Genomic DNA, 25455 nt, shown 5'->3' with positions numbered 1-25455 from the left:
ACTTTAACCCATAACACTAAATCATGAGAGAAGTAAAAGAAGCATAAAAGTGAGTTTGATATCACATCTTAATCCAAACCTTAAGTCATTAGGTCTATGAGTTCATTCACTTATATACTATTTAACTCATTCACTTTTATAAAATGTGAGACTTCTTCATTTATACTTGGAATACCCAACAACCCCTAAGATATGATGAATTAGAGAGTACTTGAGAAGGTGGCAAAGTATGTGTAAATGTAGTTAAATGCCCTAACTGTGCACTTTACTATTTCTAGTACTTCAGCTCATGTATTCATAGCTTCTGCTAAGTCTTAGAGACTGAGACTTATTCTTGTGTATACTATTCTACAGGTTCTACACTGCTTCTGCTTTCAATTTTCACACTGCCCAAGTTCAACACATTTATTCTTCAATATGAAGAATGAACCACCAAAAGTTCAATGCATTCTTTCTTAACCGTGAAGAAAGAATTAATGTTATTACATTAATTAAAAAGTAAGAAGGAACTTTCTCTTCTATATGTTTATCACATGAGGTATCAAATTCAAGCCACTAAATTTCAGAAGAGCTAATTTATTACATTCTTATGTTTATGATTTGGGCTAAGAAATAAAAATAAAAACACATAAAAAAAATTGTGTGTGAAAAGCATTTCCCTATTTTGTTGTACCAATTAATTAGATGTATTACTAGGCTTATTCCATCATGATATTTATGTGTTTTCAAAGCAAAGCCAACTCACTAAACATTTTATATAAATTAGTTGTTTTGACGATAAGATGATGTGAAGAAAAATGATATTCTCCAATATGGATATAAAAGATAATTATAAGTTAGTGGACAAATTTATTCATCTAAAAAAAGTTAATAATCATGTTTTGTTAAAGGGGCTTTTCACGAAAGTCTCAAAATTATAATTTCTTTTTTGCATCAATTTAAGGAACGTGTTAACTTGATACTCTTCAGCTTTTGATCCTCAACCTTTCAACAAATTTTGCTAACACAACATTATATAAAGTTATAAACGGTGAGATTCTAGTACTGTTAAATGTTTCACGTGATTGGATTTGAATTTGATCCTAGAAATAATAGCTAACAACATTCAAATAAAGATAAAGATGCATGGTATATAGGAGTTAGGATCAATCCTTAGTGTTTTTGTTTTTTGAGAGGATGATTATGATGTTTTATTGTGCACGCTTCTCAATGTCGGGAAGTTTAGTAAAGGTCCCCACTTGATAATGAAAAAAAAATGATTTGTTATAAAACTTACTAATATACCGATAATATAAATATTTTTTACGCTGTCAGTAAATCATCTATTATTAATTTATTATTATTTTTAAATAAAAATAATACAAATCAATGGTGAATGACTGTGTAAAAAAATTTACATTGTTAGTTTGGAGATTTTAAACTCTAAACTTATAGCATACAATTTAATTGACTGTGAAAGTTGGTACGACGTAGTGAAAGAGCACTTAATACTCTGAACTCTCAAGTGGCCCAAAATAAAGTACAAATTCTACGTGGCTCCCTTGAATAAGTACAAATTCTATGAGTAAGTCTTTAATCCTAAAATGAATAATATAATATAGTATTGTAAACAAACTATTATAAATTTTGAGGTATGACGATTTTATATAGACTATTTTGAGTTTTAATTAAATTATATAAATTATTCATTCATTTTTTAACTTTACACAAATTACTCATAATTATATATTTACAATGTACTGATTGTCCCATGTAAGAGAGATAAATGTAACAAAAAAATAGTGACAAGTGTAATTAAGTCAAACAAATTACGATACATTGTGAAGACAAGTCCAAATAGTATAAAAATCAACATCTATTCATTATTTTTGGTTCCTTACAAACTACATCAATAATTTCAAAGATGTGTTTAAATCATTCTTATATTATACTCTAACTAGATCAAAAGTCAAATATTCCATTCGAAATAATTACCCCGAAAATTATTAGTTTATATATATAGGAGATAGGTTAATTATTCCAAAAACTAAATCTTAATGGCATATAAAAGAGTATTGAAAATATAAAGCATTTAGCATGAAAGGAGTAATTAATTAACCTTTATTTGTACTCCAAACTCAAACCCTAGACGTATTGTTCATCTGTTCTTTAGGCATTATTAGACATATATGATTATACATATATATATATATAAGCACACACACCTCCATGTTATATTTGCTTCAGTTTTCTTTGGTTTGAGAAATAATGGATGGCAATAGCAATAGCAATGATATAGAGTATGAGATGAGAGTAAGAGATAATAAGAAAGGAATGATGTACCTGGTGTGGGAAGATTTGAGTGTTATAGTTCCAAATTTTGGTAATGGACACACAAGGAGGTTGCTTAATAGGTTGAGTGGATATGCAGAACCTAATAAAATCATGGCTATTATGGGTCCTTCTGGCTCTGGAAAATCTACTCTTCTTGATGCTTTCGCAGGTCATCATCTTTTACTCTCTCTCTATCTCTCTATCTCTCTACATGATTTTCATAACCAAGAATGTAGCTAATACACTAACAAATTAGTCTTGTCTTTCCTTTTATATTGAAGAATCTATGGGAAAGTTTGATATTTTCATTCCTTCACAGTTTTTTAAATATCCCAGATAATTGTTTATTTTTCTTTTTTTAGTGGAGGGGTCAATGTGCCATGGACGTGCGAAACAGATAAATAATCACTTTTTAACATTTGAACATAGATTTTCCACAACTTAACTAGCGAAGTTCTTGTTGTTTCCATGGTTATGGCCTTCAAATCATCACCCCACCATTGATTTAAGGCTTCTACGTGGTCACGTATTTTAAGTAAAGTTTATGGGTTAAGTGTTGGGTCAAACACATAATTTTAATATATATATATATATATATATATACATATATATATATATATATATATATATATCTTCTATCCTTTATCTCATTCTCAATAATATCATATAACCCACAATTAATTTGGAACGAAGTTAGTAATTTTCTTTTGTCTGAAATATGTTTCTCCCAACAAAGCAGAAAATGTCCATGCCAAATCAAAGCACCAAGTATGTCATTACAAAATAAGCAAATGACTTATCAACTTAGAGAAGCCCAAAGAAGAAAACACGTTGTGGGGCATTTAATCAAACAAACATCTTCCTAGTTTAAGATTGATGTCGTGTCTTGTTGCTATTTAGTTTCTACTTTTTCTTCTTTTTTAGTCTATCATTTGTATTTGCTTCAATACCCGTGCTACTCTTTTAATATCATGATTTTTTGCTCATGAATCTAAAAAAAGTTTGAGTTTGAAGAAACTGTAGATCTAACCATAGGGTAAAACTGAACAGCAATTAAGTCATTGAACAGTAGTATCATTCATTTATAATTCATTGCAAAGAGTGGACCAAAACCTAGGTACTTGTATTAATTTAAGATAGGTAGCTATGTAAGGTTTGTTGACACAATGGTCCACATTTATTTATTTCAAGGATTGAAGTGCCTTGGTGAACCAAATAAAATATCCACTCACCCCTCGTCTTGTTCCTATATGCAAAAACACACCTCATTTATTAGCTGAGTTTTATAACTTACTTTTTTGTTTAATTTGAAGTTGGTCTTAGACATTGTTTTGCCATTAGTTTTATAGTTCACAGCTCAATTTTTAATGGTACACTTTAAAAAAATAGGAATTTTGTAGACCTTTTTATTCTGAACTCAATGACACTAAGATTGTAGATATTGGTTGAGAATTGAATAAATAGTGAGAAAAATATGGGGCCAAAAGGAAAACTAAATTTTGTTACAAAACCACATTTAAAATAGAAGAGAAGTACATTATCTAAACAGATCTCAGCAAAATATTTGTTATGACAAATCATGCATATTATATATCTGCGAAGACTAAAATCTTATAAATCTTTAACCACACACACAATATATATATATATGAATAAAAAAGTCGCATCAGAACAATTGAACTTTTATGCTACCTGTGCTGATATTATTTTAGTTTATTATTTATGAATAAACCTCTGATATGAAATTTAACATTAGATAATTGAGATTGTTGCAGGTAGACTCTGCAGAAATGTTATCATGTCTGGAAAAGTGCTTCTAAATGGAAAGACTAGGAGATTAGACTATGGGGGTGTAGTAAGTAACTAGCATCATATTTTACTTTGAAGCTTGTTGGTATAAGAATTAGTTAGGCCTTTGAATTTCCTAGATATGAAAATAATGCATTTTCCACTTTATGAATCTCTTATTTAATTTCATTGTTAATGTCCTCATAGCATATTCTTATTCTACCATGCACACTTATATAGGCTTATGTGACCCAAGAAGACATATTGTTGGGAACACTAACAGTTAGAGAGACAATTTCATACTCAGCCAATCTAAGGCTTCCAGCAACCATGACCAAAGAAGAGGTAAATAATACTATAGAGGGAACAATAATGGAGATGGGTCTTCAAGACTGTGCTGATAGGATTTTAGGGAATTGGCACTTAAGAGGTATAAGTGGCGGAGAAAAGAAAAGACTAAGCATAGCACTTGAAATCCTCACAAGGCCTAGTCTCTTGTTCCTTGATGAACCTACCAGTGGTCTGGATAGTGCTTCAGCATATTTTGTTGTACAAACTTTGAGAAACATAGCTCATGATGGAAAAACTGTTATCTCTTCCATACATCAACCAAGTAGTGAGGTTTTTGCACTCTTTGATGATCTCTTTCTGCTCTCTGGGGGTCAAACAATATACTTTGGAGCAGCTGAAAAGGCACTTGAGGTACATCTATATTTCAACATTTTGCTCACAAATGTTGTTTTTGTTTACCCCTCAGTGCAATTGTGGTGTTTAGCTATAAGAAACCATGTGTTTGAAACCTTAAAAAGTTAACCCTGATATATATAATTCATCCATGCATTTGCAGTTCTTTGCCAAAGCAGGATTCCCTTGTCCAAGTAGAAGAAACCCTTCTGATCATTTCCTCCGTTGTATTAATTCAGACTTTGACACTGTTACCACGACTATGATGGCCTTCCAGAGAATGCATGTATGTATTTCTTCAAAATTTGCTGCATTCATTCACAAGTTTTTTGATTCCTAGCTATCTGGAAAATTACTCAAGATAATTTGAATATAGGAACCAAAATCAACAGCATCATTGACAAACTTATCAACTGCAACAATCAGGGCAAAACTCATTGAGAAATACCGGTGGTCAGAATATGCAACTACTGCAAAAGCAAGAATAAAAGAAATCTCAAATATTGTGAGTAGCCCTTTTCAAGGATTTATGTTATTTCTCAAGTTCCAAATGTGATCACCGAAAAACACTTTGCAACTTGTATAAGCACTGAGAAGTAAAAGTGACCATGTTTCACAACTTTTTATATCTAAATATAAAAGGCCAGGAAATCCTGTTACAGGAAGGAGAAGATGCTGAAAGCAAAATCATGAGCCAAGACAATTGGTGGAAGCAACTATCAACATTGACTAGGAGATCTTTCTTGAACATGTCCAGAGACCTTGGGTACTATTGGATAAGGGTAGCAATCTATATTGCCTTATCTGTGTGTGTGGGTACGGTCTTTTTTGAAGTTGGAACCAGCTATAGTGCCATTTTTGCAAGAGGAGCATGTGGTGCTTTTATTTCAGGTTTCATGACATTCATGTCGATAGGAGGCTTCCCATCCTTCATAGAAGAAATGAAGGTATGAAATGTTGATATAACAAGTTTAGAACATAGATAAGAAATAAAACAATCATATCATTACTTTATTTTCTTCCATGATGCAGGTCTTTTACAAAGAAAGGATTAATGGGCACTATGGAATTGCTGTCTACATAGTGTCTAATTTTTTGTCTTCCTTTCCCTTTGTGGCAATGATGTCCATTGCTACTGGCACTATAACCTATTATATGGTTAAGTTTCGTCCTGAGTTTTCACATCTTGTGTATATATGTCTTGATCTTATTGGCTGCATTGCCATTGTGGAGAGTTCCATGATGATTATAGCCTCACTAGTTCCCAACTACCTCATGGGATTGATAATTGGAGCAGGATATATTGTAAGTGTCCCACTATAAGGAAACAGCTCCTCTAAACGGAACTTGAGTGAAAGTGACAAAGTAAGAGTGTGCTCACCTTTAGAACATTTAGTAGATTCAAGGGTAGACACACCCCTACTTTCTCACTTTATATTAATTTCAATTTGATGAGCCTTATTCATATTGTGAAGCATAAACATTTTAAGATTATTGTTGCTAATTAAGATATGTGTGCAGGGAGTAATGATGATGACTGCTGGCTATTTCCGACAGATCAGTGATCTTCCCAAAATCTTCTGGCGTTACCCAATTTCATACATCAATTATAGCGCATGGGGATTGCAGGTACCATTCTCCAATAAGATTACATCTCTAGCATGTTAACAAATTGAAAAATAGCAGTCATAATGCATGCAACTTTTAATGCTTTAGGTGGTGTATATAACACAACTAGTCCAATTTGTTACACTTACCTACTGATTCTGATGCAGGGAGCTTTCAAAAATGACTTGATTGGGCTGGAGTTTGATCCATTAATACCCGGTGGCCCAAAACTGGAAGGAGAAATCATCCTCACCACCATGCTTGGTATGCGAGCTGATTATTCAAAATGGTGGGACTTAGCTGCAGTCATAGTCATCCTCATATTGCTTAGAGTTCTTTTCTTTTTCGTTCTTAAATTTAAGGAGAGAGCTTCACCTTTACTTCATAGTATCTATGCCAAGCAAGCTCTGCAACACATTAAGAAGCGACCTTCATTCAGGAATGTGGCACCATCTTTCCCTTCCAAGAGGCACCAATCACTGCATCCACTGTCTTCTCAAGAGGGTCTCAACTCCCCTATTCATCAGAACTTAGAAGCATCATTTGCTGATACGAACACAAAAGAATTACACACCATATCCGAATGTTATATGTAGTTTGATACATGTACTTTGCACTCCTTATTTTAGTCCCAATCCCTAAGGGCTATCTAAAGATGTCATGCTGTATGTAAGACCAAACACTGTATACCCAGAAACTATATATACATTTGATCTATATCTCCACATTATACCACAAAAGTACAATATTGAGCCAAAACAAAGCTGGGGTTGAATTTCCCTTGATATTGGCCAAGGTTTGGCGCCAAATGAACTCCAAGATTACCAATATACAACCAATCACCGTGTACCTAGATTGTCAATGTAAAAGGAGTCGTGCATGACCCACATTGCATACTGACACTGGATGTAATACATAATACAATTGATAGCAAAAGTGTGGAGAAACAATGCCAAAGAAACTACAACTTATCTGATTGGATCAATGAAATCTTATGTATTTCACATGGACAATTTTCTCTTTCAGAAGTTTACCCATTAATTTAGTCATTTGAGTCAATTTAAATCACTAGAATTACAGCCGAATATGAACTCATTCATCTGTGAAGCACATATACTATATAATAAAAGCAACCTACATCACTCTTTGGAGGATTTCTTATCAGTAGACTCTCCATTTTCAACCCGATTGTCAAAACCATGATAGGAAACTTCAATCATTGGCTTGGGAATCGGCCGGTCATTGAAATCCCCAGGAAAGAATTCAAAGTCAGGGCCAAAGTTGAACTTGACTGTGCAGTTTGGCTCATTAGGGAGAGTATACATTGAAGCAGCAGGGTAATAACGACCACCATAAAGATCCTTGAAAGCTACACCTTGGCATACACCATTTTTAAAGAATGATATCTCACTTCCTGCAGAGAATAGAGTAGAAACCAAGTGAATATTCATGAATTGGATATTTAATACACAACTTCGCAGCAAAGGAAAATCTACAGTTATATAATATGCAAGGAAAATTCTACACTTATAATATATGCATGGGAAATTCTACACTTATATTATATGCAAGGGAAATTCTACACTTATATTATATGCAAGGGAAATTCTATATTTATATTATATGCATCGGAAACAGTTATTAGTTTCCACAAAATTTTCACAATACAGAACACAATGGGCTCTTACAAAATTTGATTTAAAATCACGGTTCCCAAGCAGTCAAGGAGAAACACCCTCAATTTTCAATCACTGAATTCAAGTTGAGGAATTCAGAGTGGTGTACATATATATACATGTGTGTGTATGTATATGTACAAATACATAGATGCGATGTGGCAGGGCTGTTCATACAATCAAATCAGGATCAAATTACAATCACTTTAGCAGATTGTATTTAGCAGTCTAATTGTCTAACAACTCTAACCACCAGCCATAATGCAAACATATTAATTACTATTCTGCATTCTCAACCAATTTTAACAGTTTCATCCTAAGAGTCAATAAATTGGTGCATCTGGGGAAATTCTATACTAATCTTCACACACACTCACACACTGTAGGCTCGTCAGCTTCTTCTACTCATCCATGGCCATGATAATGGTCTCTTCACAAGTCACAGAGTATTTATACTCACATGCTCTCCATCACTTTGGAAGTAAGATGGTTATACTTGTTCTATAGTTGACATGTTAAAATTAATACTTCAAATATATTATTTGTATCAATATCAGTTAGATTTTGTTTTTATGCTATTTAAGATTTTGTTATCATATTCCCAAGGTTCAACGAAGTTAACGAATCAGAAAAGGGCCTTCTGATTGACAATATATATGATGATTTGATAAATATGACCTTAGCATCCCACAGTATGAAATGTAGTTATTTACAAAAACCTGATGGACTAAGTTCATATGTGTTAGCATAAAATCCTCAGATTTACTGTCTTCTGTCTCTGACAAGTAGAGCCGAGCAATGTTGTTAATTGCCTTCCTCGTCCAGTTTTATGGCCACCGATATTAATCAAGATAAAAAATGCCAGGTGGGGTTGAAACAAATAAGTGAACAGAGTAAACATTATTGGCGAATTACTAGTGAAGGTGCAATCAGAAATCAAGTGCACCAATGTCACTGCCACTAAGTATGCCACCTCTACTTCATCTATTTGTCTTTATACAAATGACATACTCATGGCAAGGCCAATCAATATATTTAAGATTTGGCCTTTGAAGGATGAAATAACACAAGGCATTCAGGAAATTCAAAAGTATAATACTTTAAAGTATTACTATGTAAAACAGTTACGATTCTTATTCAACCAAGTTGAAGTAAGCAACATGTTGATTACACACCGGAGGTTAGTGAGAACTTGTGGACAGTGCCCCCTTACTAATTGCGGGCATAGCAGTGTCACGGCTACAGCATCCACCTCAGACATTGGTTCTGGCTGCTTCCAGACAAATAATCCCCATCTGTTTCTCACTATTTGAGCATTGCATTGTTTCTTCCCTTGTATGTGTTAAGCAAATCATGATACATGTTTGTAATTAACTCCCTACCACTGTTTTTGGATATTACTTTATATTTAGGTTCACATACTTTAAAGTTTAGAATTTAGATTAGACAACCAAGCAACCCCATGCTACAAAATTGATTGTCAAGCATCCCTAACTCCTCAAAAAATGAAGTATAAACTCGGCCCTCAAATAACAAACTAGCATCAATAAAATAAAGTAACTAGTTAAACAATGATCAGCATATAGCAAATTATCAACCCTATTGTTCACCTTCTAATGGAGGGAGTTCATGTGCCTATTAAAAAATTAACTTTACTAGTTCAAAAGATAGAATAGTAAAATCATAAGAAGTAAACATAGTAAACAAAAGTAGTAAAAGGGCAAAAGTAAAATAAACGAAATTACTGACCAGGCACTAGTTTTGCTGGATCTTCCTTAGCATCTTGAGCATGAACATATCTTTGGCCCTTATACCAAACCAAATGTGGTTCTTTTGGTGCGTGTTTATCTCCGTCGGGCAAATTGATATAGAAGCCAATAACATCACCTTCCTTGTACCCAGCCTCTCCATACCCCTCTCTCAAAGCCTTATGTATCTTACTCCCATCAATGTCCCTATACCCAAAACTATTCCCATCAAACCCAACCGGTGCTTGCAAATCACCCTTCTCGGTGGACCAACCCAAACGAGTGTGACCTGTTTCACCCAATTTCAGAACCTTGATCTCAAAGTACCACGCCCCTTCCACAACCCCTCTTGTTGCCCTGACCATTCTATAACCCTTGGTGCTCCCTGCACTCATTCGATCCTCGCTTAATTCCACTTTCTCTGCTTTGAACACCTTGGACAAGCAGATTTTCATCTCCGGTATGTCGTCGCTCTTGTCCGGGAACCTCTGGACAGGTGTTATCAGCACGGTGTCTTCTGTTTTGGGATGGTTGTTGTTGTTGTTGACCTTACTCTTTTTCTTCTTCCCTTTCTTCGATTTCGTCGCCCACATGTTGTTGTTCTTCTTCTTCGACTTCTTCGAATTCGAATTCGACGTGACTAACGGCAATGTAATAGCAGCATTGACGGAACCGTTATTGTTGATAACGGAATCGGGCGGCAGTGTAGACGGAGATTCGGCCTCCACGGTGAGAGATGAAAGATTCTTCTGCTTCTTCGGAAGGTTCTCTTCGTGTTCGTTACCGAGAGAGCGTTTTGGGGATTTGTTAGGCTCTTCTTCGGAAGAAGGTTCGTTGTCGGAGGGATCAATCTCTGATTTGACATCGATGTGGGGTTGGGTTGAGATTTCGGCGGTGGTGGTGGTGGTGGTGGGAGGTGGAGGCTGAAATTGGTGGTGGTCCTCTTCGGCATCGTTGGAATTAGAGAGGAAGGGATCCATGGTGATGGTGGAAGTGTAACTGAAGAGTGAAAGAGAGAAAGAGAGAAAGAGAGAGATGTTGTTGTTAATAGTAACGGACTTAGGCCCATAAACTGGATACAGGCCCAACCTATCATACCTTTCATATTTCACACCTTATTGTTTCATTATTCAATGCAGAAAAAAAAATGATTCATTCATCTTTAATCATTAACTTTTATATATTGTTAGTGTAAAAATTTATATGAGGAATATTTACACCAATTATTTTAAGTCATACTAGTTATACTTAATCTCAATCATTCATTTTCTTATATTCAACATATTAAATGGCTGAAACTTAAAAGTTATTTAAGATTTCGTTTTTCTCTCTTATTGCACTCATCTATTTGGTACTTAAGAAAAAAAATGAATAACCGACTGAGATTGAATGTAACTATTGTAACTTAAAATAGGTGTAAACAGATCGTTCTCAATTTATATGATTAGTATATTATTTTTCATTCATTTGTATTACTTATATTTAAGAGTCAATAATAATTAAATTTCAATAATAAATAATTTAATGAAAATATAAAAATTCTTAGGTACATCTTCTTGAATAAATAAAAATAATAGAAATGAATATAAATAATATTGTGTCTACACTAGATATTAGAATTATTTAATGCAGAGAGCAAAGATGTGATGTGGTTTTTATGCGATTATTAGGAGAATGGTGTGTGGATGGGTAGCGTGGAAGTGAGGTGAGTGGTGAAAGTAAAAAGTGGAAGGTGTGTGATATTTTGAGGTTGGAATATTGAAAATTGATCATTTTTTTCATATAGGTGCTTTAGTTCAAGTAGTATATGTTTGATTCTTTTAAGTAAAGTCTCGCATTCGTCGCATTAGAGTCTTGTGAATGAAGTGACTAGAGTTAGCCCTATGTCCAGCTTGCTCGGACATAATTACCTCCGGTGTATAAACAAATATAAATACTTGTAATTGTTAATGAATAAATAATTAGAGCGATGATTAAGTGAAAAGTGTAGGAGAAGAGATAACAATTTGAAAAGAGGGTGGGACCGAAGTAGGGTGTTGACTTGTCATAACTGAGAGAAGTGGATGGTGGGTGGTGGTTGATTCCCACTTCCAAATTCATTCCCAATTCTAACTTGTCCATCTCAATTTCTCTCAGAATACGCACTTATGTTATGGCCCCAAACAAGATTAACAATTCCCCGGTATTTCTATTCTTCTTCAATTACTACTTATTTCAATACTAATATCAATTCCAGGGTGCTCAATTTTCATTATCAATTTCCATACAATATATCTTCAACTCTTATTCCTATGTTTTTCTTGTTTCTTTATGACAACCCATATCCATTATGTCATTTCTGCCAAACCCCACAGAACCCGATACACTTAGGCTATGTTTGGGGATTCATATATGGTGTTCCAAGGTTTGTGCCACTGCATGTGCCATCTGTGATTGGTTATAAAAATAGTTAATTATTAATTTATTTTTAAACAATCACAGACTTACACATGCAATGGCACAAAATGTGGGAGCATGTGTACTCACATGTTTGGAAGTTGGATTTTGGAGGGAAATGGAAGACTTGAGAGTCATCTCATAAGTGTATTTCATGGCTCCCAAGTTTTCCCTTTCCCTTTCTTCCCCTCCAAAATCCAACTCTCAAACTAACCCTTAGCCACTAGTGGAAATGAGAGTTCCTTCCCTAGTGAATAGAACCGGCTTTTGTCTAGCCTCGAAATTGCCTTCTATAGGCTCGACCTGGGCACAGAATGTGTGACCTCAATTTCGGCCTTCAATTGGTTATCCTGCTACCGTTAGCGGGATTCCCGGGCCTTTAAATGATTGCAAGTGTCGCTCTTTTTACGCAAGGTCTTCAATTGGTGACTTGGCCCATCCTCCAGCTGGTATATTGACTCACTTGATATTTCAGGATTGGAGCTTTCCTGATCGCTGCCCATTCTTTTGGGCCTTTCCTGGTTTGCACTCTTAACGATCTTAACCTGTTGTCAGGCTGTCCTAAGAGGCTAAGCCCATTATCGAAACATTAGTCCCCATAGTCTCAAGCGATGTATAGCACCGAGATTTAAGCAGTTGCTACGGTTCTTTAGAGTGAGGCTCCATGTGCCTTTGCCGGGCCGCATCCTTAATGGGCTGTCCTAAGACCCTTATGGAAACATATTTATAATTGTATCTAGCAATGCCATTAATTATTTGACTTTTTTTATTTAGTTATATCTACATCTTAGACTGTAACATGATAATCCTCTATTTTTGTGAGCAGTAGTTTCACTTGTATATTAGTTTAAAATCTGTTTCTCAATTTGTCTTATTTCCTCCATGGAATAGGGGAATGCAAATATGGCATGCTCACAATCTGAAAATGGTTTTATCAGTTCTTTTTCTCTCTTCTCTGAGAAATCAGTGCAAGAACTTCTTCAGTCTCCAGTCCAGGGATCAGATGATCATCTTATAGAGTTCTCCGAAACTTTAAGAAGTACGATCAATTTTTTTAAATTATTAATATTAACTGAAACATGACATGATCTTGATACAAGGCTCTTTGTCCTGATTTTGTCTTAAACTCCTTATAGCCGTTGCGAAGGCCCTAAGGCGAGTTGCTGAAGGAAAAGCTTCTGCTCAAGCTGAGGCTGCTGAATGGAAACGTAAATATGAGTTGGAGAGGGCACACAATCTGAAGCTTGAAAATAGAGGTTGTATTAATTGAATAACTTCAACTTGCTGTTCTGCACTTATAATTTTCTGTTTTTAACAGTTAATATTTAAGGGGGCTAAATCAAGAAAATTTTCCATTTGATTTCAACTGCAAAATTCGTGCTTTGTGTACATGGACATTGCTGATAAATTTCTTTGTTTTGATTGCTTCTGTTCACATATTTCAGTAACATGCAAGTCTGTTACTTTTTATTCTTCTTTCGTCCAAAATGCTTATAGACATTTCACTTTTGATTAATACAAAGTAACATCTGCCTTCAAGTGTTTGTAATTCAATCCCTTGTAGTTGTAGCATATTGTTTTGCAAGTTACTGTCTCAGTTAAGAATAATTTCCTGGCCTCAGTTTTTTTTGTTTTTAATGTAACTTCCATGTTTGTGTTACCTGCATGGCTTGTATCATGTTATTGCCGACTACATGCATAGTGCTACCTTATGCTCTGTCTATATCTCAATTTTGGAAGTTTATAATTTATGTTTACTGCTTGTTTTTATTACAGGGAAATCATGCCTTCAGTTTCAGACTGATCTTGATGACATGAGGACAAATAGCCCAACCAATCAACCTACATTATATAATGAAACTAATGAGAAGCCTGAAAGATGTTCAAGGAATGGTATTTGCTCCCATGAGGTTCTTAGGGATGGGAGTCCTGATTCTGATTCCAAGATGATCAGAAAGGTATATAAATCCCTGAATGAAGGAAAATATAATATTTTGGTTGTCCTATTGCTGTCGGGTTTCCTGTTGATATTTCGAATTATTTGCGTCTGTTGATGTCCAAGGGTTTGTCTATGTAATTAGCCATTTTCTTTATTCTCCTTTTGTTTGTACATCGTTAGGCTGAATAGAGTATATATTCTGGAGAACAGCACAAAGTATTGATCTTTATGAACTAGATAACTAGTGACGTTATTGCTGGAACAAAATATGGTAATTACTGTTAAAATGTGTACATCCTTTTTCGCATGACATTGTGCAAGTACTATCATGTATGCTTCAAGGAATTTGCCCAACCTGTAACTACTTTGTACCTTGTGTTGTCTATTAATAATGTTAAATATTACCAATTAAACTTCAACTGAAATTGTTCCTTTTTGAGACAGGCTTCATTTAAACTTTCATGGTGCTGCAAAGGTGAGCAAAGTGATCAGCAGAAACATGATATTGTCTCTTTTGAAAGAGGAAATATAACCACTGCGGAGCGCAGTAGCAAGCAGGTATACTGTTGTCATGGAGAATTTGGTTTTATTCCTTAAAAATTTATCTCAATTGATAAACATGCATTTCTCTTCATAATTTTTTCCATCATGCTAGTACTGAAGTTTTCATAGTTATGCACTGTCTAATTGAGAAGTCATATTCATTTCAGATCTCTTTGAAGTGGGAGTCAAGCCCACAGACGGTGCTCATATTAACCAAACCAAATTCAGTTCCAGTTCAAATTCTGTGTGCTGAAATGATTAGGTGTGAATCCTAATATATTATTTATTTTCACTTTCAGTTGTTCCAAAACCAAGTTTTCTTCCCTTTTCTTATAGTTTACTGCTGAACTTGAGTCCAAAATCAAAAAAGTATGGAATATGTTGTTATTGAATAACATTTAGATTAAGATCTCACAAGTTATTTTCGTACAACTGCTGGTCTCTTCCTTTCTTAGTTCTCGTTGGGATTCAAGAACACCTACTCGCTGCTTATTATGAATGTTAAGTGCATTCTTTACTTTGATGAAGTTGTGCATATTTTTACAAAGATTTCATCCTGATGGAGGATCAATGGTTCATGTTAAAATTAATTTTCACCTGGTTTGTGTGAAGTTGGTGTGGCTCGCTGGAAATGGGTTCTTTTGAAGTTTTAAATTCATCTCTAGTTTTTAATATTTACATATACCCTCTGCTTTGTATTTAATGATATAAATATATAATAGGATATATGACACGTCATTCTTTATTTCAATGACATCTTTTTCTAGATGTCAAACCTCAGTTAAATGGTGTTTGTTTGCCCCCACCCCTTTTTTTTTCTGTTTCCAGATGGTTGAAGCAACAACAAAAACTACACATCTATGTGGAACCACGCGTTAGGGTGGAACTTTTGATGGAGTCATCATACTTCAATTTTGTACAAACTTGGAAAGATGGTAAGCAATTAAATATTTTGATGTCATAAAAGGATACTGTTTATGATGTATTTCATTAAATTATAGGTTGTACATTGATGTTATCTTTAAAGGTATTGCCCACACTCTTTTCTAATGCTATATTTGTGGATCCATTACCATATAAAACATGCACCTTCTCTATAGATATGCTACTGTGTGTTGACAAATGTTGTTAAGATAAGGAAATAGGTGAAGGGCCAAGGAAAGTTTAGTATTTACTTATATCAACTTATAATATTTTTCATCACATGACTTCTAGATTATTAGAGTTTAGCTCAGGACTGATGGACCCAAACCAATCATTTTCTTCAGGCAAACAATATGGTTTTAGATTAAAAATAGGTGCTGCTTATTAAATCACAGTCTCCTAGTTTGTTTTGAGATGACTTTCACTTAAGCAGTATCTTGAATTATCTTTTAAGTTAACTAGTTGATGGTAATGGTTGTGCAATTCTATTCTTCTTGTAGTTACAAGTTTATAACTACTTATGAGCATCATCTTTATTTACTTTTGCTTGTAGAAAAGGAAATATCAGCGCTGCACACTAAAGTTGACCTCGTGTTAACTCTTGGTGGAGATGGCACAGTCCTATGGGTACGTAAGCTCGATTTAAATTAACTTCCTATTGGATGAAAAAGTGGAGTTATACAGTCCAGTCTCTAGTTTTGATAAACCAACTCAGGGATTATTTTTCTAAGTGAAACTTGCCAATTCCGTTACCTACAACAGAATCCCAAAAAGTATTTGCATGAAGTTTAGCCAAATAACTAGAAATCTTCTCTATTTTGAGTTATTTGTCTGTGACACTGATATCTAAGCTCTGAAGTTATCTATTTTATCAATATTTTATATTGCTCGGTGCTTCTCCTATATTCTTTATGAATGATTTATGCATTGATATAATTTTGTGAGGGAGATATCATGAAGGAAGTCTTAATCATGCATATACAATAATACAAAATGTATCAAATCATACTTTTTAACTATATGTCCAAACCAAGAAATCACTAAAATCTCTGTTCTTTCCTATCTAGGGTTTACGCTTCTTTTAATTACCATGTTTGATCTTGAGTTTTCATAAAAAAATTAATTTGTGGAACTGAACTTCTAATAATATGATGATTGTTGGGCTATCTCTGGGCATGTATCATTGTTTGAAATTTGGTAATTAAGTTGACACTAGTAATTTGTGTTACATTACTTATCCTAACTTGTATTGCAAATTATTTTGCTCTGTGACATTGATTAATAATTATTAATTATCAAGTACTAAATGCGCAGGCAGCATCTATGTTCAAAGGGCCAGTTCCTCCTATTGTCCCCTTTTCCTTAGGATCTCTTGGCTTTATGACCCCTTTTTGTATCCTCCAACTTTAACTGCATGTACATTACCTTTTCGTAATTATAATATCTGTTTCCATTTCTGACTGGAAGCCGAACTTAACCATGCTTCAGATAGTGAACATTACAAAGAATGCCTTGAATCAATTTTGAAGGGACCCATTAGTATCACATTACGACACCGTTTGCAGTGTCATGTTGTAAGAGATGCTGCTAAAAACGAATATGAAACTGAAGAACCAATACTTGTTCTAAATGAGGTTACTATTGATCGTGGAATATCATCTTTCCTCACAAATTTGGAATGTTATTGTGACAACTCGTTTGTGACATGTGTGCAAGGGGATGGGTTAATCTTATCTACAACTTCAGGTAGTACTGCATATTCTTTGGCAGCTGGAGGATCCATGGTCCATCCTCAGGTACTTTGTTGAAGAGAGTTTTTTTCTTTTTTTGACAATATTTTGTCTCAGTCAATATATTCTAATATCTATGGTGTTCTTGAACTGCACTTTATATTACTATTGTTTTCCTAGAAGGCCCCTTTTTCCTTTTACTTTTCTTATTCTTTCTCCACTCTTGTTACTGGATAGATACCTAGAGAGTATATTGTTTTTTGGTGCATACTTTTTATTCTAAAGATAAGCTTTTAAGATGGAAATTTTGGTCAATCTATATTGGAGTTGTTTGTTGGTCTTACTCTTCTATAAGTATTGAATGTTGTATGGTATTGACATTAAATGTTATTAAGCATGAATGGGGAATTCCTTCATGTCCTAACTCTATATAAATATTATTAATATGCACATCCTTTTGAAACCAAGTCTTAAAAATCTGCAGGTTCCTGGTATTCTGTTTACACCAATTTGCCCACATTCCCTATCTTTTAGGCCACTGATAATGCCGGAGCATGTGACTTTGCGAGTGCAAGTACCATTCAATAGCAGAAGCCCTGCATGGGTATCATTTGATGGCAAGGACAGGAAGCAGTTAGCACCTGGAGATGCACTGGTGTGCAGCATGGCACCCTGGCCTGTTCCCACAGCATGTCTGGTTGATTCTACTAATGACTTCTTGCGCAGTATTCATGAAGGCCTCCATTGGAATTTGAGAAAGACACAGTCATTTGATGGCCCTCGCGAATCATGACTTGTAATTATCTTTCTTAGGCCTTCAGGGGCCACAGAGCAACTATACTTGGAAATTGACTTGTAATTTGTCAAGAGAAAAAGCAGGGTGTTGTAGAAACTCCGGAAGTAAATTATATGTAGTGTAGTTTTATTCCTTGTATGAATAGCTGCTTGTAGTTTACAATTTATTATGCAGCTAATGTTCACAGAGGACAATGCAAAATGTAGAGAACTGATTCTTGAGATAATATTATTATCCTCCAGAAAACTGTAAGAACGGAATATAGCTCTGGAATCTAAAGATTACTATGCTTACAGTAATCTGGATGAGTTTTATTATTTATTATTTCTGCGTTTTGTATTTTCCTAGGTTACATAAAAAATGTTAGCCAAAATATAGTATATACATGACAGTTGGTTCAACCTATGAACCTGGTATCTTTATTTTTTGGAAAAAAGAAATTGGTATTTCACCAATGTTTCTCAGTTTTATTAGTGGTAAAAATGGTAGTCAGTGAAAAGCTTGAAAAACAAATGTAATATATTTCAAGCATGTCTAATATTTATATTTAAGAATAGTTTATATCCTAGTGTGTGTGTCCTCTCTAACTTCTTAAAACCAATCTCTTTCTCCATCCTCGACATTTTTGCCTCTAACTTTCACTTTTCTTCCTCCAATACCAACCCACTGCTTTCAACTCTCGATGATGCTGATAATGATGTGCCGTATGGAACTATAGATTCTCCGAGTCAAGTCAATGTGACAATGTGTTATGTGGAATATAAAATAGATAGCGATCAAAGCACGTTGTTGTGGTGTACACTGCAGTTATCTACTTATTTGATTCCCCTCTCCTACTTCATATATTTTATCATGCTGTTCTTACAATATCATGTGTTGATTTTGAAGTACGAGCCCTAGAATCACATAAATAAATTATTTAATTTAAGGCAAGCTGATATTTATCTCGTTCATTGTGTGATCTGGTTTAAAATGTTGACATGTGGAGTATCAGGTGAAAGAGAAGAGTGAAGAGACAACCTTTACTGGAATAGGAACATAACTAATTATTTTGGATTAGTTTCTTGTCAATGCACACTAGTAGTATGAAACATCTGCATATTTCAATTTCGGTCCTTCAAAACGAAAATTAATAAATGATGCCTCCCAAGCAAAAGAAAAGGGTCGAGAATATGTAGAGAATTTTCAGTGCAAAATTTGTAGTAAACAATTAAGCATTACCCATATTGTCACAATCAACAAATCTGGATTGAATAACTTTATTGAAGCAAGACCAAAACTTAAAATCAACCTAACAGTACAAATGTGGACAAACAAAAACGTGTCTAATACCCAAAATCCACACTTACCACAGACATAGCAGAATGATTAGGTCACAAACATCTTCCTCGGCGAAGTCAATGAACTCATTCACTTTTCCCATTTTGGGAAGATGCCACAAAATTGCGGATCACTTCCATGGCCAACTGATAAGCACTCTTGTTTTGAAGCTTTGCTAATTCATCCACTGCTTCATATGTCTCTTTGTCAGCAAAGAGCCTGAGGTTGTGGCGTGCCGGTGCCACTGGGCCCTCCCATTTCTCAATATATTCCTTCAGCTTCTCAAATCCCTACAAACAGAAAAAAGGTGTCACTTTGGCTTAAACAACCATAATAATCATTTTAAAGACTAAAAATGGCTCAGTTATATGCAGATAAAAAGTATTAAGACAAAACTCACAATGCGGGTTGTGAAGTCACCAAATGATTCTTTAGACTGGCGCTTTTGCTTCCAGTGATAAAACAATGGCTCCAAAACCTTTTCGAGGTCTAGAATCTTCACCTTCTCCATGAAACTTTGAGCTAATGAAGTTTGGCTTTTGTTACCTCCAAGCCAAATCTGAATCAGAATAAAAAGAAAGTGAACATGGTAGGCTTTTAGTAATTTCTACAAGACGTACATGGGTTCAGTCACTGATTAATATACCTGGTAGCTGTTTGGACCATCACCAACCAGTCCAAGCTCGGCCATGTATGGTCTAGCACAACCATTAGGGCAGCCTGTTATCCTTACAACCACAGACTCGTTATACTTCAGACCAACCTGAATCACATAAACAGAACAATAAATCATGGTTAATGAAACAATATGGTCATATGCTTCACTCTTATCTGCAGCAATACCTTCTCAAAGACAGCACGAATCCGCTTAAGAATGTCTGGTATTCCACGTTCAGCTTCAGTAATTGCCAGTGGGCATAGAGGGAAAGCAGGACATGCCATTGCTGTTATATTGAGGGGATCTACAAACCTAGGTTCCTGTTTACAGCAAAAATTATTATGGCCTAGAATGAAAATTTCCATAAACTGAAAAACAGAGACAAAGAGGAGAAAACTAACATCGAGAATTATGGCAAGCAATCATATTATTCAAAAAACTAACCTTCATTCCAACGCATACAAGGTTATATCAATCATTAATTAATTATACATGACGGGAATCCATTAAAGTGAATGTAAAAAATAAAATTGTAAAAATGTTCCCTAGTCTCACCTACAATAAAATACGTCCATCACAAAAACAGCAGCTAATCAGTTCTATAAGACTCCGAAGTTAGAAATTGTTATTTAATGTAACAATGATACAGTCTAAAATGTAGGGTTTTCTAATAATATATGTGCTTCTAAAATCAACACAATAAAACTACTAAATGATGACCATAAAATGAAACTCACAATGTACAATTATCAACTAATGCCAACAGGGACAACTGGACAAGTGAATTAGGTAAGCAAAATACTTAGTCAACAAATACAGATCAATACACAAAGCAATTAGGTTATAATCTGCAAACATCTACCAGCAGGCCAGCTTGAGCAAGAGCAGTTGTGATGGGACGCTTCCATGAAGCACGGATGTCAGTCAAAATGATGTTCTGATTTGGAGTGATACGAACATTCAAATTATACTTCTCAATAACCTCCCTCAATGTCTTTTTCATTTTTCCACCAATACGACCACTATCAACATGAAGCCCACAGAATAAACTGCCATCGCCCTGAAAGATGAAACCAGCAAATGAGCTGATACAAAATAAAGGTATGCAACTATATTTTAAACAAAGATGTAACATCAAAGAATAAGCCAGCTACATATTGCTAAACCACATAACAGAGATATATGGCTGTAGTTCTCTCAAATAATCATGGAATGAATTTATATACATGTGTGTAGTTGTACCAGGCAAGTAAAATCTACAATGCACCAATACATTAACTGTAATCTTCATTTACCTAACAGTACATTATGTGTCAGAGAGCAAAGATTCATTGTTATCATATCAGTTATTGGATCCACAATAGTCATTTCCTATCTACCAACTTCTAATCATGTGAAAATCTGTATCACTATGTATGGTGTGCATCACATGCCCATGAGCAAACCATGGTATGGGTATACCTACAAGCATATTTAAAGACATCAATGCAATTCAATCATTTAGAGAACTGCGAACCAACCTGTTGATGCCACCCAAGATGACTTTTAAATTCCCACTCAGGTAATTCACGGAAAGGTTCAAATTTCTTGCCATAATATTGCTCCACTACACTTTTGAACTTTTCAATTCCCCAAGAGCTGATCAAATATTTCATTCTACTATACTTGCGGTCATCTCTTCTACCATTTTCTCGCTGTGTGACAACAATTGCTTTCACTGCATACAAAATATCCTCTTTTGGTACGTAACCCAATGGTTCAGCCAATCGAGGGAAAGTGGCCTCCAACCTATGTGTTCTTCCCATTCCACCACCAACCTGCAAGAATAATTACAAAATGCCGGTTAGAACAACGATAGGAAAATTTTAATTTAACTGTTCTTTAAATCCATCTTACATATATGTTGAACCCTTGAGGCTCCCCAGCATCATCAGTAATGACAACAACACCAATATCATTTGTGAGAAGATCCACTGAGTTATCAGTTGGCACGGTAACTGCAATTTTGAATTTCCTTGGCAAGAACTGAGTTCCATAGATGGGCTCTGGTGAATCTGTAAAGTTAGTGCCATGAGAATTGTCATTTCGTGCCTGTATTACTTCAGGGGGCTCTGATGTCAAAACCCTTTCCCCATCTACCCAAATATCATAGTAGAAACCAGATTGAGGAGTCAGCAGCGCAGCAATGTTTTCCGCAGTTTGTTGGGCAAAGAGGTAATCTTTTCTCACAAATGGAGCAGCAGGAGCAAGTACATTTCTGTTTAGATCACCACATGCACCAAGAGTTGAGCCCATATTCTGAATAATGGTACTCATTACTGTCTTAAGGTCCTTCTTGGGGACACCATGAAGTTGAAATGTTTGTCGTGTGGTCAAACGAAGTGTTCCAATTCCAAACTGGTCAGCAAGATCATCCATGGTCAAGTAAAGTTGGTTTGGAACCTTCCCGCAAGGATTCTTCGTACGTAGCATAAACGAGTAGGTTCTTGAACCACGCTCATCTCTGTTGTACTGTTGATAGCTACCATGAAACTTGATCAATTGTGTGGCAGGTTCATTTATATTAGGGGCATCTGTCAACAACTCTTCATTAAGAGGATACCTTATGAAATTACTTTGTTCTTTGAATATTTCAACTTTGCTGCGCTTCTCAGTGACAGTTGCAGGCTTTGCAGGCTACAAAGAAATTACAAGCACAATAACTTCAGAGCAGGCATAAAAAACATATCACAATGGGATTTTCGCTCCGAAGTCTAGCTACCAGCATATAGTAAATGTGATGGATTTGAGTGACATTTTTTCAGTGTTACCGTGGACCTATTTGGCAAAACTAGTTGAAAGCTGTGAGGTTTTAATAGAAAGTTCTACGTAGCTGATTGAATTAAATTAAAGACGCTTGGCAAAATTAGGTGTACAACTAATAGAAATTTGTTAAATAAAGTAACATGCAATATTGTATTGGGCTGAGATGAAAATTGTCATTTGGTAAAAGGCTAAAAATGAGAAAGCAATTATCGGTGGCTCAGGACACTAACTTATAGCTTTTCACACGTTTTTTTTGTTTCCCACAGGTATCCTTGCACTTGAGGCAATCCTGTCCGAGCCGGGAATATCTACATGTATGTGGGGCTAACTCTCCCGGCGGGTACTTTTTCTATCCACAAGATTAGAAACCGAGAATTAAGCATGTACCACTTGAACTAACACCCGTTGGTAGCTTTTGGCACGTTTGGTTACAGAACATTTAAAGTTGAAGAAAAATAAATTGATTTACCAGTCTCAAACATATGACACAAATTCGTTTATGATAATAATCTCATATAAAATGCAGAACTAGAATGGAATGAGGCCGAAACCTCCAACCAAAACTAAAATAAATATAAATAATAAATAAAAGAGCGAAATTTGAAGGGTTTCTACTCTGAAGTAGAAATGAAAATGAAAATGAAAAAGAAAATGAAAATGAAGGAAAGGAAAAAGGGTTATACAGTGGAGACGGCGCGTATTCGGGAGAGAGAGCGATTGGTTGAGGGAACAGAAATTGCATTGCGTGAGAGATTGATAATTGCATTCAACTTCGGAATATGAACCTCTTTCACAACATTCACTGACCTACCACCTCCTCCAAACGACGTCGTCATCAGTTCAACCAGATATCAGAAATGGGAAAGTGAGACAGACCAAAAAATTAAATATAAATGGAAATGTAGGGATTAAATATGTATACTTATCATTCTAATTTCTAAAACTTAACCCTTAACCCTGATGATATTTAGTGGTGTAAATCTGTTAGATTTTCAGGATGACAAAAATGTAAAAAGTTACAGTTCAGGGTAATCACGCACCCATAATAGATTTATTTATACGATTATATCTTAGATAATAAAAAAAAATATTTTCTAAACTTATTTATCAACTTCTTCACTCACTTTTACTTTTGTTTAATCTCATTAATCATTTTTCCTGATTTTCAATCTACCATAACAAACTACCTTTTTCTTATTTCCCTAGTTTAAATATAGGATAACATCCTACTTTCTGTTATATATTTTTTTGCAAATAGTTCAAGAAGTTATTAAATTGTATAAAAATAATTTAATGGTGGTATAACAATCTGATTAAATCAATATTGGAAATTCATTAGAGAAAAAAAAAGGGGTGAGAGAGTAGTAAAAAATAAGGGTGATTGAGAAATAAAATATAAGTTTGAGAGGATCGGACATTGACATGAAAGTGATAGAGAGTTGGGCTTAACCAGCCCAGAGTTGAACAGGCCTCTCCAATAAATTATTAATCTTCTCTCAATACAATTTTTGTGGGGGACATGAAAAAACTATTCAAACAAATTCATTTTTATTTTATTCACAATTAGCACCTCTAATTAATATAAAAATGTCAATTTGTACTTTTTAATTAAGTGACACATTTTTAATAGTCCAGGACATGAATTAGGACAAGAATGAAGATATATGATTTCTATTTGAAAACTAGGGGTAATCTTCGAAAAAGATTCTATTATATTCTTCTCACACAAAAATTACAAATATAATATTTACCACTAACACCTTCTTATTCAAATGCTATATCAAAGAGTAATAGAGATGGAACTCAAAATTAACCTAGTATGTTTTAGATCCTCCACATTCTTTAGTATTTACTAACACACTATATTTTTCTACCAACAAGATGTAGTCTAGTGGCGTAAGACCTCATTGAATCCCTAAGGTCGATAGATCGATTCTTGGGAATAACATTTGTTGGAGGATATAGCTACAAACCCTAGAAAGATTAGTTTCTTACACAAAAAAGGTGAGATGATAAATTGTTAGTAAAAAAAACACTCTATATTTATCTTTAGGTGTTAGAATTTCTTACTAGCTCTATTTATAAACTACTTATCCAATATGAATGCACTTCAATTTTTTTTGCAATGAATACCAAAATTTCCATCGCCCATAACCAATTAAACTACTTTTCAATTTTCCTCGTACAATAAATATAATATCTTATTGCTTTTCTCACTTTTGATTCTAGACACTACCCCACAAGTAGCTCACTTAATTTAAGTGATTAATAGATAGCAGGTTTAAGTCGTTATCATACTAAAAAAATTGCAGTGCTTTAAAAAATAAAAAAATCTATGATTCGCACTTACAATTGTTTATAATTTTAATTGCATTTATTGTTGATAAAGTAATATTATATATTATTGCTTTGATATGGCCATGACTATTGATTATTGCAAAAGGAGAATAATGTTGTTGCTTACTTATAGTTATTACTGTTGACTAC

General features: G+C 34.5%; 4 protein-coding genes across 6 annotated transcripts; 2 read left to right on the top strand and 2 right to left on the bottom strand.

Annotated features, from left to right (window-relative positions):
- LOC109353156 (ABC transporter G family member 15-like) lies at positions 2218-7123 on the top strand. The gene is made up of 9 exons (XM_019595348.1): positions 2218-2482; positions 4089-4168; positions 4342-4803; positions 4949-5071; positions 5162-5290; positions 5448-5732; positions 5818-6090; positions 6307-6414; positions 6561-7123. The coding sequence occupies exons 1-9, from the start codon at positions 2248-2250 to the stop codon at positions 6987-6989; spliced, it is 2124 nt and encodes a 707-aa protein (XP_019450893.1). The 5' UTR covers positions 2218-2247; the 3' UTR covers positions 6990-7123.
- On the bottom strand, positions 7342-10797 carry LOC109352817 (protein TRAUCO-like). The gene is made up of 2 exons (XM_019595009.1): positions 9819-10797; positions 7342-7807 (listed from the first exon to the last, which is right to left on the bottom strand). Exons 1-2 carry the CDS (start codon positions 10795-10797, stop codon positions 7533-7535), a joined length of 1254 nt encoding a protein of 417 aa, XP_019450554.1. The 3' UTR covers positions 7342-7532.
- Positions 11819-18502, top strand: LOC109351875 (NAD(H) kinase 1-like). 2 transcript variants are annotated; one of them, XM_019593549.1, is made up of 11 exons: positions 11819-11999; positions 13145-13292; positions 13390-13509; positions 14030-14211; positions 14637-14750; positions 14903-14997; positions 15564-15670; positions 16213-16286; positions 16974-17052; positions 17148-17455; positions 17874-18502. In XM_019593549.1, the coding sequence occupies exons 1-11, from the start codon at positions 11970-11972 to the stop codon at positions 18180-18182; spliced, it is 1566 nt and encodes a 521-aa protein (XP_019449094.1). In that variant the 5' UTR covers positions 11819-11969; the 3' UTR covers positions 18183-18502. The 2 variants fall into 2 exon arrangements, with proteins under 2 accessions (XP_019449094.1, XP_019449095.1); XM_019593550.1 differs by lacking the exon at positions 11819-11999 and adding an exon at positions 13124-13135 and having other exon boundaries at positions 13179-13292.
- Positions 19376-23841, bottom strand: LOC109353154 (sulfite reductase [ferredoxin], chloroplastic-like). 2 transcript variants are annotated; one of them, XM_019595346.1, is made up of 8 exons: positions 23652-23841; positions 22060-22839; positions 21684-21980; positions 21026-21223; positions 20349-20483; positions 20152-20268; positions 19906-20064; positions 19376-19795 (listed from the first exon to the last, which is right to left on the bottom strand). In XM_019595346.1, the coding sequence occupies exons 1-8, from the start codon at positions 23802-23804 to the stop codon at positions 19592-19594; spliced, it is 2043 nt and encodes a 680-aa protein (XP_019450891.1). In that variant the 5' UTR covers positions 23805-23841; the 3' UTR covers positions 19376-19591. The 2 variants fall into 2 exon arrangements, with proteins under 2 accessions (XP_019450891.1, XP_019450892.1); XM_019595347.1 differs by having other exon boundaries at positions 22060-22830.

Source organism: Lupinus angustifolius, chromosome LG07, assembly GCF_001865875.1.
Source record: "Lupinus angustifolius cultivar Tanjil chromosome LG07, LupAngTanjil_v1.0, whole genome shotgun sequence".
Lineage (NCBI taxonomy): Eukaryota > Viridiplantae > Streptophyta > Magnoliopsida > Fabales > Fabaceae > Lupinus > Lupinus angustifolius.
The sequence above is the reverse complement of the archived record's forward strand: the minus strand, read 5'-3'. Positions and strand labels throughout refer to the sequence as shown.